The 19,065-nt window shown below is 36.7% G+C and overlaps 1 protein-coding gene across 1 annotated transcript in view; it reads right to left on the bottom strand.

The window, feature by feature from the left end:
- Positions 1-19,065, bottom strand: part of SPIDR (scaffold protein involved in DNA repair) — a 549,318-nt gene that overhangs the window by 320,188 nt on the left and 210,065 nt on the right. The window contains exon 6 of the mRNA XM_035011122.1: positions 2,501-2,601. Within this exon, the coding sequence (XP_034867013.1) occupies positions 2,501-2,601 (101 nt within the window). The remainder of the gene's footprint in view (positions 1-2,500; positions 2,602-19,065) is intronic.

Below are 19,065 nucleotides of genomic sequence, written 5' to 3'. Positions count from 1 at the left end.
AATGTAGCATATAGATGGCACTTCCAATGTTCAGCCTTTTAAGTGTACAGTGGCCAGACTCCAAGGAAAAGCTAAGTATCCCAGTTACTGTTTGCCATCCTCTTCTTGTCCTCCATTCTTCCCATCTTGTTTTTACCATTTTGTGGCTTATGACCCCATCCCAACCTCTCAATATAAAGCTAGTCTATATCACTAAGAAATAAAAGTTGCCGTACTGAAACTTAATAACTTAAATATTTATATCCACTCAAAAAGAAATCCAAGCTTACTATTCTCTTATATGATTACTTCAAAGGAAGGGAGGCAAAAGCAGAACAGGAACAAAGAGAAATAGATGGCAAAGCCTTGTTTTTCTGGTTCAAGCAGAACAAAAGAAATTTTAAATGCATAGAATCCCAAACTAAATTGAAAATGACACAAAGCTAAACAGAACTAGTTAGAGGTGGAGGTGAATAGATTATAGGAGAAAGTGATCTCTCAAGGACATTCATATTTGAGAGGTTAAGTATGTATATATAAGTATTTATAAATAGGAGAACATGAAAGATCACTAAAATGAGATAATATATTATTAAACCATAAATGGTACTTGTTAATTTTTATTAAATAAGTCTTAATAGAAAAAGATCACAAGTTAATCATAGGGCTAGTATAGTGCTATTTATTATATTCTACTTCAACACTGATTAGTTCCAGGACGGATACATGTCTCAGCAGATCAATGAAAATCACTTCAGAATTTCTGGTAAAATACTGAAAAAGAAAGCCTTCTTTTTATCGGACTTGTAGCTGTAAGTTACCACATGGAAAAGACCTAACAACCTTTTCAGACCAATATACCTGAAGCATGAAATCTTCTCCCTGTGGCTTTCAATTATAAGCACTATTAAATTCTTTTTTGTGCTTAAGCCAGAGTATTACTGACTTCCCTGAGTAATACAACTTGTCAACCTTTATATATGCTTGGCTTTCTGACTAATCAAATGAGTTGTAAAGATGATTATTTAATATAATCCTTGTTTTAAAAAAATGACAAGATACAAAGTAATAAATGTAACAACAGGCTGATCCATAGCACCGTGTAACAAAAAAAGTATTCTTGGGTCATCCTGATATGTATTATAATACTCTAATACAAGAATGTGAAAGAGAAAAGACAGATGCTAAAAGATAGCTGGAAAGGATTTTATTTTATTTTATATTTTATTTTATTTTTTAATTTTATATTTTATTTTTTATTATTTTATTTTATTTATTTTTTATTTTACTTTATTTAATTTTAATTTTATTTTATTAAGATTTATATATTTGAGAGAGAGACAAACAAATGAGTGGAGAAGAGGGAGAGAATATCCAAGCAGACTCCTGCTGAGCATGGAGTCCTATGTGGGACTTGATCTCATGACCCATAAGATCAGGACCTGAGACAAAACCAAGAGTCAGGCACTTAACTGACTGAGCCACCCAGGCACCCCTATTTTATTTTTAAGATTTTAAAATTTTAAGTAATCTCTACACCTAACCTGGGGCTCAAACTCACAACTCTGAGATCAAGAGTCAGATGCTCCATCAACTGAGACATCCAGGTGCCAGCTGAGAAGTATTTTAAAGATAATAAATGAGATCAGACTTAAAAAAAGTCTTCCAGAGAAATGTGCAAGAGTTGACAACATACTAGTTCAGTATTCTACCTAGCACTCTTGTTCTATTTTGCATGCTAACATTTGCCAAAATAACCTGTGAGCCATTCCAAGGATCCCCCTGGAGAGAAAACTATTAATAGATTTGGAATAGACACCATGTTCACCCACTTCTTCCCCACCTCCTGATGGAGAGACCACTCAGGAAGAAACCATGAAAAAGAACACAGTCTCACAGGAAAGGAAGCTTTTCTAGGTATATGAAATATTTTTAAGATCAAACAGTTTGTTAAGAAACAAGAGTTTCCAGTCACTTGCTTGTAGTAGCAACTTTCAAACTACATCTTGCAACTCATTAGAAGGAACCTACATCAATTTAGTGAGACTAGGATTATGGTAAAAATAAAAGAGAATGAAGAGTATATCAAACCTAGTAAGGTTAGTGCTGTTTATAAAATGTTTCAGGGGTGTGCGTGTGTGTGTGTGTTTGTGTGTGTGTGTGCATGTAAGTCATGTGTGCACTGGGAGAAGATACAAGATGTATTTCTTACTAGGGGTCGCAGTCACAAAAGTCTGAAAGCTACTGGCTTTCAGATACAGCAAAAGATACAACAAAAGAAAGGCCTAATACAGAACCCTCCAAGTAAGATCAATAATAAGTCTTCTATTGAACTGTGAGAAGTTCTATGGGGAGGGATCAGTAGACCTTGTAAGAACGGACTCATCTTTCAGAAAAATTTCTGAGACCTAAAGGACACCTGGAGAAAAAGAAAACATCATGAAAATAGTAATGATCAAATAACATACTTTCAATTGGCACATTCTTTACCCACAGTCTCAGATGTCAGTGCAGGCCTTACCTGAAAGTGTCTTTTGGTAAGAAACACACTGATGTCTCCACAAAGAAATGGCAGATCTCTCTCGATTCTGCAGGCCATTTAGTCTTTCTGCTAGCCCGCCTCTGTTTAATGAATTATAATGTATTAAGTTAGTTAAAAGAAACGCTTCAAAATAGTTGGAACATTTATATTTTATACTCTCCAACCAGAGACAAATAGATAAAACATACAAATCCTAACTTACTTGGCATTATATCGTCTTCCTAGAGGCCCAATCCTCCTAGATCAGTAATCTTTTTAAAGATTTCTTGGAAGCTCAGTTTCTGGATTCTTAGAAATACAAGCTACTTTCAGATCGATTTGACTTCCTTTCTATTCTTTCCTAGTTTATTTATCCCATAAACATATACGGATCACTTCTTTCCTGTTCTACCTAGCAAAGTGCTAGATGCCAGGAATGCAAAGAAGGCAATGAGCCATGCCATGGGGGAGCCTTACAATGTGACAAAACATATAAATTAAAGTGTGGTCAGAATTGTAGTCAAGAATAAAACCTGCAAATTGCTGATAGGCAGAACATTAAATAAGAAAATTTGGGTATGGGCTTATTATTTGGACCACAGAGACAATTGAGTATTAATCACAAGCACACAGCAAGGATACCAACATTATAAAAATAAAAAAAACTTCCAAGTATGGCAAGAAGATGATTCATAAAAATGGACATACTTCATAAAAACCCTTCCCCATCAGTGAATAATATATATATTATACCATTATATATTACTACACTAATATATCAATTATATTATTATACTATTTATATATTATATATAATATACATTATATATAATTACATATTATATAATTACATTGTTATATATATGATATAATAAATATAATAAGTATATTTTATATTAACATAATATAATGCTTATATTAACATATTAAATCATATATAATATGTATATTCATTTATATGTATATTATAAATACATATGAACATATATAAATATTTTTGATTCAGTAAACTACCTAGGGTCAGAGAAGTCAGCAGCTCCTAACACATCTGTGCTCTCCAGAAAAGTCATGTTCAGTTGTTAACCACCATATGACCACATGCTACATAATTTATCAATATATTATCTCATACAATTATGTACCAGCTCACTGATTGTTTCAGTACACAGATAACATACTGAAGATAGATAAAAGAGATCATTTTATTCTAATAATATACCTTTATAAAGAAAGAACAAATATCAATAATTACCAAATAGATGAAAAAAACAGAGCTTAGAGAGAGGTTAAGGAAATTCTCCAATATTACATAACTAGCCAGATGATGAAATAAGTTGTTGAAACCAGAAAAGACTTATCATAGTGCCCAGCATTTAAACCTTCAAGAAATAGTCATTGGTGTTACTGATTTTGTTATGATTTTTACTTGCACCTTATGCTCTTTCCACTGAAATGACTGAAAGGTCTTATTTTTATACATATTATGTATATTATCATACTACCTACTTTGTTTTTCTTTTTCTTTTTTTTTTTAAAGATTTTATTTATTTTTTAACAGAGAGAGAAACAGCGAGAGAGGGAACACAAGCAGGGAGAGTGGGAGAGGGAGAAGTAGGCTTCCTGCTGAGCAGGGAGCCCGATGTGGGACTCAATCCCAGGACCCTGGGATCATGACCTGAGCCGAAGGCAGATGCTTAAGACTGAGCCACCCAGGCGCCCCCCTACTTTGTTTTTCTATAGACACTTGTTTTTCAATGGCACTATTATTTCTAAATGTGTAGTATATAAATATATATATATAATTCTCATAATCACAAATATGCCAAAGAACCTCTACTTTATAAAAATGTCTATCTCTACTTAATATATGTGTAAGCTCCGCTTCATAGCCTTCTGTTTACAGAAAGTAACTCATTTATATTCCTTCTCTAAACATTATAAAAGTAGGTACTACTGTCATCTTCATTTTACACATGATAAACTGAGGCACTGAGAAATTAAACACCTATGCAAGGTGAGACATGTAATAAGTGGCACACCTGGATGCACACCCAGGCAGTCTGGCTCCAGAGTTCATAAGCTTAGCTTCAATGATATATCAACTGCCTCTTAGAGAGTACTACTTAAAAAGAAACTCATAATAAATACAGAAAAAAAGCAAAACACTGTATTTTTTGTTCAATGATCTAGACAGTTATTTGTCAAATGTTGGTTTTTCAATCCTATGACTACGAAGAAAAGAAAAAAGAAAAAAAGAAAAAAATGCAATCTGAAAGGCCACATCCCCAAGTAAACTGTAGAATCTCACAAGTAAACTGTAGGAATTATAAGATGAAAAGTCAAAAGATAGAGTAAAAATAAATGCAGAACAGTTCTCTGTATGTGGGAATATCTAGAGCCATAAGATAGAATCAGCATTTGAGCTTGCTTTTAGTTATTAGGAACTGTACTGGTGCTTTACAGAATATCTCTGTTCCAATCTGCCCAGAGAAATTCTCATCATATGCAACAAAACTTAGGAATGGAAACACCATGACTTCTATTCAACAATCATAATTCTAGTAAAAAACCTGTACCACATTATTTTTTTTTAAGATTTTATTTATTAATTAGAGAGAGAGAGAGTGCAAGCGAGAGAACACAAGCAGGGGGAGCAGCAGAGGGAGAGGGAGAAGCCAACTCCCCACTGAACAGGGAGCCTGACCTGGGGCTCGGTCTCAGGAAAGGCAACTGCTTAACTGACTGAGCCACTCAGGCACCCCCACACCACATTATTTAAAAAAAAAAAAAAAAGTCATGCAGGCAGTTCAGTAAGGCTCTGTTTATATACATACAAATTAACTTTTTTTTTTTAAGTTCCACTGAAGTATAATTGACAGATATACTAAGATATTTAAAGTGTATATTGTGGGGATTTGATATAAATTGTGAAAGGATTCCTCCCATCTAGTTAATTAACAAACCCATTACCATACATATTTAACTTTTGTGTGTGTGTATGAGAATATTAAAGCTCTACTCTCTTAGCAAATTTCAGTTGTACAATACAATGTTAACAACATTAGTCACTGTGTTTTACTTTTTCTTTTTACACTAATGCCAGATTTTTTTGTTGTTGTTCTTCAATCTGAGAACTATTATAGGTTATCAAAGCTCAAAGGCAGTAGCTATTACTGTATTTTACTTTAAATCCTCAGAACTTATTCATCTTTTACTTTAAATCCTCAGAACTTGTTCATCTTATACCTGGTACCCTTTTACCACATTCTCCATATATACACAACTGGCACTGGCAACCATCTTCTTACTCTCTGTTTTTATGAGTTTGACTTCTTTTTTGTTTTTAGATTCCACTTAATAAGTGATACCATGCAAGTACTTATCTTTCTCTGTCTGGCTTATTTCACTTTGCATAATGCCCTGAAGGTCCACCTATGTTGTCACAAATGGCAGGACTCCCAGCTTTCTCATGACTGTATAATATTCATGTGTGTGTGTGTGTGTGTGTGCACGTGCGCGCGCGTGCACATCACATCTTCTTATCCATTTATCCACCGGCTGAGATTAGGTTGTTTCCACATATTAACTATTCTGAATAATGCTATGATAAACATGGGAGTACAAATATTTCTTTTGATATCCTGTTTTCATTTCTTATAGATTTACTACTGAACAGTGAACTGGTAGATCATAAGATAGTTCTATATTTAATTTTTTTCTTAAGAAATCGCCATACTGTTTTCTATAGTGGCTGTACCAATTTACATTCCCACCAACAGTGCACATGGTTCCTCTTATCTTCACATCCCCACCAGTACTTGTTATTTCATCTTTTTTCCCCCCTAAAGATTTATTTATTTATTTTACAGAGAGAGAGAGAGAGTGCGCACATGCACGGGAGCAGTGGGAGGAACAGAGGCAGAAGAGCAGACTCCCAATGAGCGCAGAGCCCAAGACAGGGCTTGATCTCATGACCCTGAGATCATGACCTGAACTGAAATCAAGAGTCAGTTGCTCAACAGACTGAGACACGCAGGCTCCCACATCTCTTGTCTTTTGATGATAATCTAACAGGTATGATTGAGATCTCTGAATTTTGTCTTACATTACCTTGATGATTAGTGATGTAGAGCACCTCTTTCATGTACCTGTTGGCCATTTGTATGTCTTCTTGGATAAGTATCTATTCAGTTACTCTGCCCTTTTTTAATTGGATTGTTTGTTTTCTTTGCTGAGTTGTAGGTGTTCATTATGGATTTTGGATATCAATCTTTTAATAGATGTATAATTTGCAAATATTTCCTCCCTTTCAGAAGAATGCCTTTTTCATTGTGTTAATGGTTTTCTTTTTTGGTGTAGAAGCTTTTCAGTTTGGTGTAGTCCCACTTGTTTATTTTTGCTTTGATTTCTTTTGCTTTTGGCATCAAATCCAAAAAATCATTGCCAAGATCTATGTCAAGGAACTTACCCCCAAGTCGTCATCTAAGAGTTTTATGGTTTTGGGTCTTAAATTCAAATCTTTAATACATTTTGAGTCAATTTTTGTGTATTGTATAAGATCATAGTCTAGTTTCATTCTTTTGCATGTGGCTGTCCAGTTTTCCCAGCACCATTTATTGAAGAAACTGTCCTTTCCCCATTGTATATGCTTGGCTCCTTTGTCACAAAGAAATTGACCATATATGCATAGGTTTATTTCCAGACTTTCCATTATGTTCCATTGAAATATGTCTATTTTTATACCAGTACCATACTGTTTTGATTGCTACTGCTTTGTGATATAGATTGAAATCAGGAAATGTGATGCCTCCAGCTTTGTTCTTCTTTCTCCAGATGGTGTTGGCTCTTTAAAGTCTTTTGTGGATCCATGCAAATTTTAAGATTGTTCTATCCCTGTGAAAAATGCAGTTGGAATGTTGATAGGGGTTGCACCGAATCTGTAGATTGCTTTGGGCAGTATTAACATACTAACAATATTAATTCTCCCAATCTATGAACACATTTATTTTTTACTTTCTTGATTTCTTTCATCAGTGTCTTATACTTTTGAGTGTACAGTACTTTTACCTCTTGGGTGAAATTTCTTCCTATGTATATGAGCGATGGGAGGGGCAGAGGGAGAAGGGGAAGGAGAAGCCAACTCCCTGCTGAGCAGTGAGCCTGACCCAAGGTTCAATCCCAGGACCTTGAGATCATGACCTGAGCTGGTCAGATGCTTCACCAACTGAGCCACGTGGGTGCCCCTCTTCCTAGGTATTTTAATATTTTGATGCAATTATAAATGGGATTATTTTCTTAATTTCTCTCTTGGATAGTGTACAGAAATACAACTGATTTCTGTGTATTGATTTTGTATCCTGAAACCACTGAATTCATTTACTAGTTCTAACAGTTTATTGCTGGAGTCTTTAGGGTTTTCTACATATAATATCATGTCATCTATAAATAGAGACAGTTTTATTTTTAACTCTGCAATTTAAATGCCTTTTATTTCTTTTTCTTGCCTAACTGCTTTGGCTAGGACTTCTAGTAATCTGTTGAATAAAAGTGACAAGAGTGGGCATCATTGTCTTGTTCCTCATCTTAGGAGTATCATGTCTGTTGTAGGCTTATTATATGTGCCTTTTTATGTTGAGGTACTTTCTATACTCAAATCATTGGCATTTTTTCTTATGAATTGATGTTGACATTTGTCAAAAGCATTTTCTGCATCTATTGAGATACTCATATGATTTTTCTCCTTCATTTTGTTAATGTGGTATATATATCATGTTGATTGATTTGTGTATGTTGAACCATTCTTGCATCCTTGGAATCAATCCCAATTGATCATGGTGTATGAACTTTTTTTCAATTTGGTTTACTAAAACTTTGTTGGGGATTTTTGTGTCGATGTTGAACAGAGATATTAGTCTGTAATCTTCTTGTGGTGTCTTTCTCTGATGTTAGTATCAGAATAATGCTGGCCTCGTAAAATGACTTTGGAAACATTCCCTCCTCTTTTATTTTTTAAAAGACTTTGAGAAGGATTAGGTAGAATTTGCTAGTGAAGGCATTTGTTTCTGAACTTTTCTTTGTTGGGAGGTTTTTGATTACTGATTCGATATCCTTACAAGTAATTGATCTGTTCAGATTTTCTATTTCTTCCTGCTTCAGTCTTGGTAGGCTATATGTTTCTGGGATTTATCTATTTCTCTTAGGTTGTCCAATTTGTCAGTGTATAATTGTTCACAGTAGTTTCTCATGACCCTTTGTATTTCTGTGGTATCAGTTGTAATGCCTCCTCTTGCATATCTAATTTTATTCATTTGAGTCTTTTTTCATTTCTTGGTATGTCTAGATAAAGATTTATCTATTTTTTAATCTTTTCCAAAAATCGTCTCTTAGTTTCATTGATAGTTTCTATTGTCATTTTAGTCTCTATATCATACACTTCCACCATGATTTTGATTATTTCCTTCCTTCTACTAACTTTGGGCTTAATTTGTTTTTTTATGATTCTTTGAGGTATAAAGTTACATTGTTTACTTCAGGTCTTTTTTTTTTCTCTTACTAAAGGCATTTTTAAAAATTTTTAAATTTAAATTCAATTAGCCAACTTAAAGTACATCATTAGTTTCAGATGTAGTGTTCAATAATTCATCAGTTATGTATAACACCTAGTGATCATCACATCAGATGCCCTCCTTAATACCCATCACCTAATTACCCCATCCCCCTCCAGCAACCCTCCCTTCCAGCAACCCTCAGTTTGTTTCCTATAGTTAAGAGTCTCTCATGGTTTGTCTCCCTCTCTGATGACTTCCCATTCCCCCCCTTCCTCTATTACCTCTGTGCTGTTTCTTATATTCCACATATGAGTGAACCATATAATTGTCTTTCTCTGATTGACTTATTTTGCTCAGCATTATACTCTCCACTTCCATCCATGTTGATGTAAATGGTAAGTATTCATTCATTCTGATGGCTGAGTAATATTCCATTGTACATATATACCACATCTTCTCTTTATCCATTCATCTGTCAATGGACATCTTGGCTCTTTCCACAGTTTAGCTATTGTGGACATTGTTGCTATGAACACTGGGGTGCAGGTGCCCCTTCGGATCACTACATTTGTATCTTTGGGGGTAAATACCCAGTAGGGAAATTGCTGGGTCGTAGGGTAGCTCTATTTTTAATTTCATGAGAAACCTCCATACTGTTTTCCCAAGTGACTGCACCAGTTTGCATTCCCACCAACAGTGTAAGAGGGTTCCTCTTTCTCTACATCCTCGCCAACATTTGTTGTTTCCTGTCTTGTTAATTTTAGCCATTCTGACTGGTGTAAGGTGGTATTTCATTGTGGTTTTGACTTGTATTTCTCTGCTGCTGAATGATGTGGAGCATTTTTTCATGTGTCTGTTGGTCATTTGTATGTCTTCGTTGGAGAAATGTCTGTTCATGTCTTCTGACCATTTCCTGACTGGATTATTTGTTTTGGGGGTTTTGAGTTTGAGAAGTTCTTTATAGATCTTGGATACTAGCCCTTTATCTGATATGTCATTTGCAAATATCTTCTCCCATTAATATAGGCATTTATCTCTATGAACTTCCCTCTTAGAACTGCTTTTGTTGCATGCCATTAGTTCTGGTATATTGTATTTCTATTTCTTTGGAATTGAGATTTTTTTTTATTCCTCTTGTGATTTCTTTGACCCACTGGAGCATATTTTTTAATCTCCATGTACTTGTGAATTTTCCAGTTTTCTTCCTATAATTGATTTCTAGTTTCAAACCATTGTGGTCAGAAAAGATGGCTATGATTTCAATCTTCTATGTTGTTAAGACTTGTTTTGTGGTCTAACATACGATCTAGCCTGAAAAATGTTCCAGGTGCTCTTGAGAAGAATGTGTACTTTGCTGTTCTTAGATGTATTGTCCTATAAATGTCTGTTAAGTCCATCTGATGTAATGTCTCTAAGTCAAATGTTTCCTTAATGATTTTATCTGGATGATCTAGCTATAGTTGAAAGTGGGGTGCTGTAGTCCCCTAATATTATTGTATTTCTGCCTTCTTTCATATCTGTTAAATTTGCTTCATATATTTAGGTGCTCCAATGTTAGGTACATAAGCATTTATAATTGTTCTATCCTCTTGATGAACTGATACCCTTGTGATTACATAATGATCATGTTTTTATTAGAGTTTGTGGCTCAAAGTCTGTTCTGTCTAAGTATAGCAACCACTTTGGGTTTCAATTTTCATAGAATATGGTTTTCTATTCTTTCACTTTCAGTCTATGTGCTCCTTTAAGGAATGAATGAGTTTCTTAGAGGCAGCATATAGTTGGCTCTTATTCTTTTAATCATTCAGCCACTCTATGTCCTTTGATTGGAGAATTTAATCCCTTTATATTTATAAGTAATTGCTGAGAGATAAGGACTTACTATTGCCATTTTCTTAATTGTTTTTTGCCTTTTTGTAATACATTTGTTCTTTTCTTCCTTTCTTTGTCTCTTCCATATTAATTTGATGATTTCCTATAATAGTCTGTATTGATTCCTTTCCCTTTATCTATTACAGTTTTTTTTAATAAGATTTTATTTATTTACTTGAGAGAGAGAGAGCACAGAGGAAGAGTGCGAAGGAGAAGTAGACTCTGCACTGAGCAGAGACCCCCAATGTGGGGCTTGATCCCAGGACCCTGAGATCAAGACCCGGGCTGAAGGTAGACACTTAACCAACTGAGCCACCCAGGCACTGCCTATTACAGGTTTTTACTTCGCAGTTACTATGAGGCTTAAGACATCTTATAACAGTCTATTTTAACCTATAACAACTTAAATTCAAATGCAGACTAGAGCTCTATATATTTGTTCTCCCCTGTTACAATGTTTTTGATGTCACAAGTTACATCTTTTTATCTTGTTTAGCCATTAACAAAATTTTTGTATAGATTTTTAAATACTTTTGTTTTTTAATCTTCATACTATAAGTGATTTACCCACCACCATTACATCATTAGAATATTCTGAAATTAACTACATATTTACATTTACCGATGAGATTATACTTTCATGTTTTCCTGTTACTCTTTAGTGTCCTTTTGTTTCAGCTTGAACAAGTCCCTTTAACATTTCTTGCAACACTAGACTAGTGTTGATAAACTCCTTTAGCTTTTGCTGTTGTGTAAAACTCTTAATTTCTCTTTCAGTTCAGAAGGACAACTTTGCTGGGTAGTGTATTTTTGGCTGGCAGCTTTTTTTCTTTTAGCACACTGAATGTATCATGCCACTTCCTACCTGACTGCCAAGTTTCTGCTAAAAAATCCACTGACTAAAAATTCATGGGGGGTTACCTTGTACATAACAAGGTAAATTTTCTCTTGCTGCTTTAAAAATTCTCTTCTTGGGATGTCTGGATTGCTCAGTTGGTTAAGCATCTGCCTTTGGCTCAGGTCATGATCCCAGGGTCCTGGAATCAAGTCCCACATTGGGCTCCTTGCTCAGCAGGGAGCCTGCTTCTCCCTCTGCCTGCTGTTCCCCCTGCCTGTGCTCTCTCTCTCTAATAAATAAATAAAATCTTTAAAAAAAATAAAATAAAAATTCTCTTAACTTTTCATAATTTAATTATGTTTCTTGGTGTGGGTCTCTTGAATTCATCTTATTATAACTCTGTGGACTTCTTGAAACTAGATGCCCATTTCTTTCCCCAGATTAGGGAAGTTTTTAGCCATTATTTCTTCAATAAGCTTTCTGCTCCTTTCTGTCTCTCTTCTTCTGGGATAACTATATTGCAAATATTCATCCACTTGATGGTATCCTTTACGTCCCTTAAGGTATCTCTGGTCTTTTCCATTTTTTTTTTTTTCTCTTTTTGTTTCTGTGTTTGGATGAATTCCACTGCCCAATCTTTGAGTTCACTGATCTTTTCTTCTAGCTGATCTAGTCTTTTGAATTTTTCTGTAGTTACTGTATTCTTTTCAGGTCTGTGGTTTCTGTTTGGTACATTCTTTTACTTTCTATCTCCTAAAATTCTCACTTTGTTCATGCATTATTCTCCTGACCATGGTAAACATCTTTATGACTATTATTTTGCACCCTTTGTCAGACAAATCACTTATCTCCATTTCATTAAGGTCTGTTTCTGGAGTTTTTCCTTGTTCTTTTTTTGGAACATGTTCCTGTTTCTTCATTATCCTTGATTCTATGTTTTGGTTTCTATGCATTACGTAAAACAGCCACTCTTCCAGTCTTTATAGAGTGGTCTTGTGTAGGAGATGAACCTTATTGTTCAGCCTGCCCTGAGCTCTTAGTTGTCTCTTTGTAGAAGTCAAAACTCCCTTTTTTTTCTTAGTAGCTCCCAGTAGTTGTGGGTGCCAATACCTGTCAGTGTGCCAAAGGGTAGGATCTCAGTCAGCACTAGATATAAGCTGACTGAAAGCTGAACCCTTAGTCAGCAGCTTTTAAAGTATGCAAGCAGACTTCTTTCAGGGAAAGACTAGGAGCAGGGCATTTATCTCTGCTCCCTCTGTTCTGAGTCCTCAAGGGATAGCCAGGTAAGAACTGCTTCCTTGTTTGCTACAGACCCGTGGGACCCACAAACCACAAGTCCCCCTAGTCATCAGAGCCAGGAGATCAAGAGATGTACCCTCTGGGAGACACTAAAGATCTACAGGGTGCACGGAGATGTCATCTGCTGACCTCCCTGATCTCTGGGGAGGATGACAGTCAGTATCTAGGTGTGTGCTAAATTAGAAGCCTGATCCTCAGGCAGCAGCAGCTTTTAAAGTACACAAATAGGCAGCTTTCAGGAAAAGAATGGAAGATGGGTATTATATACTCCCTCTGTGCTGAGCCCTGGAGGGAAAACCACAACAGGTCCAAGCCAAGTGAAGAATAGTTTGCTATAGTCTTGTGGGTCTTGTGGACACAAGCCCTGTTTCAGAACTAGGTATTTTGGGGGCGCATCTCTCCAGTGAAAGTCTTAAAAGTTGGGGTGCTAGATGCTGGGTTCAAACTCTTTGCTTCTCATGGAAAACTAGGGAGTTATGAGTTCCCTACCTATTGTATGTCACTATGCCAGGGGTGGGATTTATGGCTAGAGTGTGTCTTACCCTTTCCTACCTCTTTCAATGTGGGTACTTTCTAATTCATCCAATGTATAGGAGTCCCTCAGTTTCTGGATTTTTTACAAGAGGAACTGCTTCATGTGTAGCTATAAATTTGGTGTCTTCATGGGGAAGGTGAGTTCAAAAGGTTCTTATATTGCCATCTTGGATCAGAGCCTCCAAATTGACTATTTTCAATACAGTCACCAAAGTTATTTGGAGATAAAATTTAAAACACCAATGGAGAAAAAAAATTCACTAAGCAAGTTAAGATATTCTAATCATCTTTTATATAAAAAAGTTGATTGGTAACCTACCTGAAAAGATTCCTGGCATCAATTCAACAGGGCTAAACATTTTTTCAAAAACAATATGAAGTAAAAAAGAATAAAGATTCAAAACTATTCCAACATTTCCAGAAAAAAAGCTCATTGAAATATTTTTAATATGCTATATAAGTAAAGAAAAAAATAATTTAAATAAATGTAGTATAATATTTTCAAGTTTTGCTTTCTGTTAGATATAACAGACATTGTGAAAAATAACCTGATGATAAGAATGGAGAAATATGGCTTTATTATTGAAAACATACTTAAATATAAGACCAATTTTGCATTGACTTTTATGAGTTATGACTTAAACACAATGAAGCCATGAATCAAAAAGATAAAAATTAAAAAACAACAACAAAAACAAAGCCCAAAGAGATTGAGTAATAGTTCTCTATGGGGCAAAGCCAAGGGAAAAGGCCAATGTTTTCCAACATTGAAATGCCAATAACTACTTAACTTGATCTTTACTAGTGAGTAATTATCAGGTTAAAAACAAAACAAGAGGAGGAGCAAGATGGCAGAGGAATAAGAGACCTAAATTCCGCCTGGTCCCAGGAATTCAGCTAGATAGTTATCAAACCATTCAGAACAACTACAAACTCAACAAGAGATTGAAGAAAAGAATAGCAGCAATTTGGGGCTGGGTGGCTCAGGTGGTTAAGCATCTGCCTTCAGCTGGGGTCATGATCCCAGCATCCTAGGATGGAGCCCCGCATCAGGCTCCCTGCTCAGTAGGGAGCCTGCTTCTCCCTCTCCAGCTCCCTACCCCCGCCACCGATTGTGTTCCCTCTCTCGCTGTCTCTGTCAAATAAATAAATAAATAAAATCTTAAAAAAAAAAAAAAGAATAGCAGCAATTCTGTGAACAGAAAGGCGACCACTTTCTGGAAGGTAGGATGTGCAGAGAAGTGAATCCAAGGCGACACACGGGAAGATAGACCGGGTGGGGGGGAGCCTCTATCAGCAGGCTACCAGCAAGTGATAGAGCAGTGAAGCACAAAACTGGAAATTTAAGAAGTCTGCTCTGTTGAGGGATGTTGCTCCAGTGGCTAATCAGGAGGTGGAACCCTTGCTGGGACAGTGTGGTCTCAGGACCCTCAGGGTCACAGAAAGATTGGGGTGCCTGAGTGTGGCAGAGCTCCCAGGTATAGGAGTGGGAAAGCCAATGGCAAAGATGGAGCCGAGGAGTGGGCTCTCAGCTTCAGGTTGCCATAAACCATGATCCATGGCACAGCTGGGTCACTACTCTTCGAGCAGGGACCCAACAAGTGGCAGATCCAGGGACATGTCCCCTTCCTTCCCCAGGAAGAGCGGCACGGGAGCACACCACAGGAGTCTGCTGGGATTGGAGACTCCAAACGGGGTCATGTGCCAGAGAGAGAAATGCTTGGTCACAGGCTGGGTGAACATGAAGTGTGGTCAGAGACCAGAGAGACAGGAGTGATGGACTGCTATTCCCTGAGGGCTCACTGAGGAGTGGCGCCCTGAGTTTTTGCCTCCTCCAGGACCAGAGATTGGGAGGCCACCATTTTCACTCTCCTCCTCCAAAGCTGTAAGGAAAGCTTTCAGGGAACAAAAGCTACTGAGAGAAAACCCGAGCAGATTACTCAGCCTGGCCCCTGGCAAGGGTGGTGCAATTCCGCCTTGGGCAAAGACATTTGAGAATCATTGCAACAGGCCCCTCCCCCAGAAGATCAGCAAGAACATCCAGCCAAGACCAAATTTACCGATTAATGAGAACGGCAAAACCCCGGCGCTGGGGGAATACAGCACATAGAATTCATGGCTTTTTCCCCCCTGATTCTTTAGTCTTTCAAAGTTAATTTTTAAAATTTTCTTTATCTTTCCCTTTTCTATTTTTTTTAGTTGAGTTTTTCTTCTTTCCTTTTTCAGCCAACATTGTATCAATTTCCTTTTTTAAAATCTTTTTTAATTTTCATTTTTACAGTCATTCTATCCCTTCATTGTATTTAACCTTATTTTTTATATACATATATGTTCTTTTTTCTTTAAAACTTTGGGATACAGTTTCTTCTAACAGACCAAAATATATCCTAAATCTAGTGTATGACTTTGGCCTAGTCTCCCGTCTAATCACAGTCTCGCCTTTTTTTGTTTTTTAATTTTTTTTCATTCTTTTTTTCAACCAACTTATCAATTCCTTTTTTAAAATCTTTTTTGGGCTCCTGGGTACCTCAGTTGGTTAAGTCACTGCCTTCAGCTTAGGTCATGATCCCAGAGTCCCGGGATCAAGTCCCACATCGGGCTCCCTGCTAAGCAGGGAGTCTGCTTCTCCCTCTGACACTGTCCCCTCTCATGCTCTCTCTCTCTCTCAAATAAATAAAATCTTAAAAAAAATAGATAAAATCTTTTTAAATTTTCATCTTTACAGTCATATTCCATCCCTTCATCATATTTACCCTTTGTATATATATATATATATAAGTTTTTTTTTCTTTAAAATTTTGGGAGGCAATTTCTTCTAACAGACCAAAATACACCCAAAATCTAGTGTGTGGCTCTGTTCTATTCACCAGTCTGATCACATTCTTTTCTTTTTTTTTCCTTTATTTTTCCCCCCAGTTTCAGGTCTCTTCTGATTTATTTAGTGTATATTTTTCTGAGGTCATTGTTACCCTATTAGCATTTTGTTCTCTCATTCACCTATTCTTCTCTGGACAAAATGACAGGATGGAAAAACTCACCTCAGAAAAAAGAACAAGAGGCAGTACTGACTGCCAGGGAACTAATCAATATGGACATTAGTAAGATGTCGGAACTAGAGTTCAGAATGACAATTATAAAGATACTAGCTAGGCTTGAAAAAAGCACAGAAGATACTAGAGAATCACTTTCTGGAGAAATAAAAGAACTAAAATCTAACTATGTTGAAATCAAAAAGGTTATTAACGAGGTGCAATAAAAAATGGAGGCTCTAACCGCTAAGATAAATGAGGCAGAAGAGAGAATTAGTGACATAGAAGACCAAATGATGGAGAATAAGGAAGCTGAGAAAAAAAGAGATAAACAACTACTGGATCACAAGGGGAGAAGACAAGTGATACCATAAGAAAAAACAGTATTAGAAATGTTCTGTACTCAGAAAACTACAGAATACTCAAGAAAGAAATTGAGGAAGACACAAAGAAATGGAAAAATATTCCATCTTCATGGATTGGAAGAACAAATATTGTGAAAATGTCCCCGCTACTTAGAGCAATCTATATATTTAATGCAATCTCTATCAAAATACCATCAACTTTTTTCAAAGAAATGGAGCAAATAATCTTAAAATTTGTATGGAACCAGAAAAGACCACGCATAGCCAGAGGAAGGTTGAAAAAGAAAAGCAAAGCTGGTGGCATCACAATTTCGGACTTCCAGCACTATTACAAAGCTGTCATCTTCAAGACAGTATGGTACTGGCACAAAACAGACACACAGATCAATGGAACAGAAGAGAGAGCCCAGAAATGGACCCTCAACTCTATGGTCAACTAATCCTTGACAAACCAGGAAAGAATGTCCAATGGAAAAAAGATAGTCTCTTCAACAAATGGTGTTGGGAAAATTGGACAGCCACATGCAGAAGAATGAAACTGGACCATTTCCTTACACCACACACAAAAATAGACTCCAAATCATTGAAAGACCTCAATGTGAGACAGGAGTCCATCAAAATCCTAAAGGAAAACACAGGCAGCAACCTCTTCGACCTCAGCCACAGCAACTTCTTCCTAGAAACATCACCAAAGGCAAGGGAAGCAAGGGCAAAAATGAACTATTGGACTTTCATTAAGATTAAAAGCTTTTGCACAGCAAAGGAAACAGTCAACAAAACCAAAAGACAACCAACAGAATGGGAGAAGATATTTGCAAATGACATATCAGATAAAGGGCTATTATCTAAAGTCTGTAAAGAACTTATCAAACTCGGGCGCCTGGGTGGCTCAGTTGGTTGAGCGACTGCCTTCGGCTCAGGTCATGATCCTGGAGTCCCGGGATCGAGTCCCGCATCGGGCTCCCTGCTCGGCGGGGAGCCTGCTTCTCCCTCTGACCCTCCCCCCTCTCGTGTGCTCTCTGTCTCTCTCATTCTCTCTGTCTCAAATAAATAAATAAATAAAAATCCTAAAAAAAAAAAAAAGAACTTATCAAACTCAACATGCAGAGAATAAATAATCCAATCAAGAAATGGGCAGAACACATGAACAGACATTTCTGCAAAGAAGACATCCAAATGGCCAACAGACACATGAAAAAGTGCTCAACATCACTCGGCATCAGGGAAATACAAATCAAAACCACAATGAGATACCACCTCACACCAGTCAGAATGACGAAAATTAACAAGTCAGGAAATGACAGATGTTGGCGAGGATGCGGAGAAAGGAGAACCCTCTTACACTGTTGGTGCAGCCACTCTGGAAAACAGTATGGAGGTTTCTAAAGAAGTTGAAAATAGAGCTACCCTACGACCCAGCAATTGCACTACTGGGTATTTACCCCAAATATAGAAATGTAGTGATCCAAAGGGGCATGTGAATCCCAATGTTTATAGCAGCAATGTCCACAATAGCCAAACTATGGAAAGAGCCTAGATGTCCATAAACAGATGAATGGATAAAGAAGATGTGGTATACATACACACACACACACACACACATACACACTGGAATATTATGTAGCCATCAAAAAAAAAAATGAAATCTTGCCATTTGCAATGACAAGGATGGAACTAGAAAGTATTATGCTAAGCCAAGTAACTCAGAGAAAGACAAGTACCATATGATCTCACTGATATGAGGAATTTGAGAAACAGACAGAGGATCATAGGGGAAGGGAGGGAAAAATGAAACAAGAAGAAACCAGAGAGGGAGACAGACCACAGAGACTCTTAATCTCAGGAAACAAACTGAGGATTGTTGGAGTACAGGGGATTGGGAGGAATGGGGTGGCTGGGTGATGGACATTGGGGAGGGTATGTGCTATGGTGAGTACTGTGAATTGTGTAAGACTGATGAATCACAGACCTGTACCCCCGAAACAAATAATACATTATATGTTAATTAAAAAAAATAAATAAAAGCAGGTGGCTCAGTTGTTAAGTGTCTGCCTTCGGCTCATGTCATAATCCCGGGGTC

Source organism: Mirounga leonina, unplaced genomic scaffold, assembly GCF_011800145.1.
Source record: "Mirounga leonina isolate KUSES-001 unplaced genomic scaffold, KU_Mleo_1.0 Mir_165, whole genome shotgun sequence".
NCBI lineage: Eukaryota > Metazoa > Chordata > Mammalia > Carnivora > Phocidae > Mirounga > Mirounga leonina.
The sequence above is the reverse complement of the archived record's forward strand: the minus strand, read 5'-3'. Positions and strand labels throughout refer to the sequence as shown.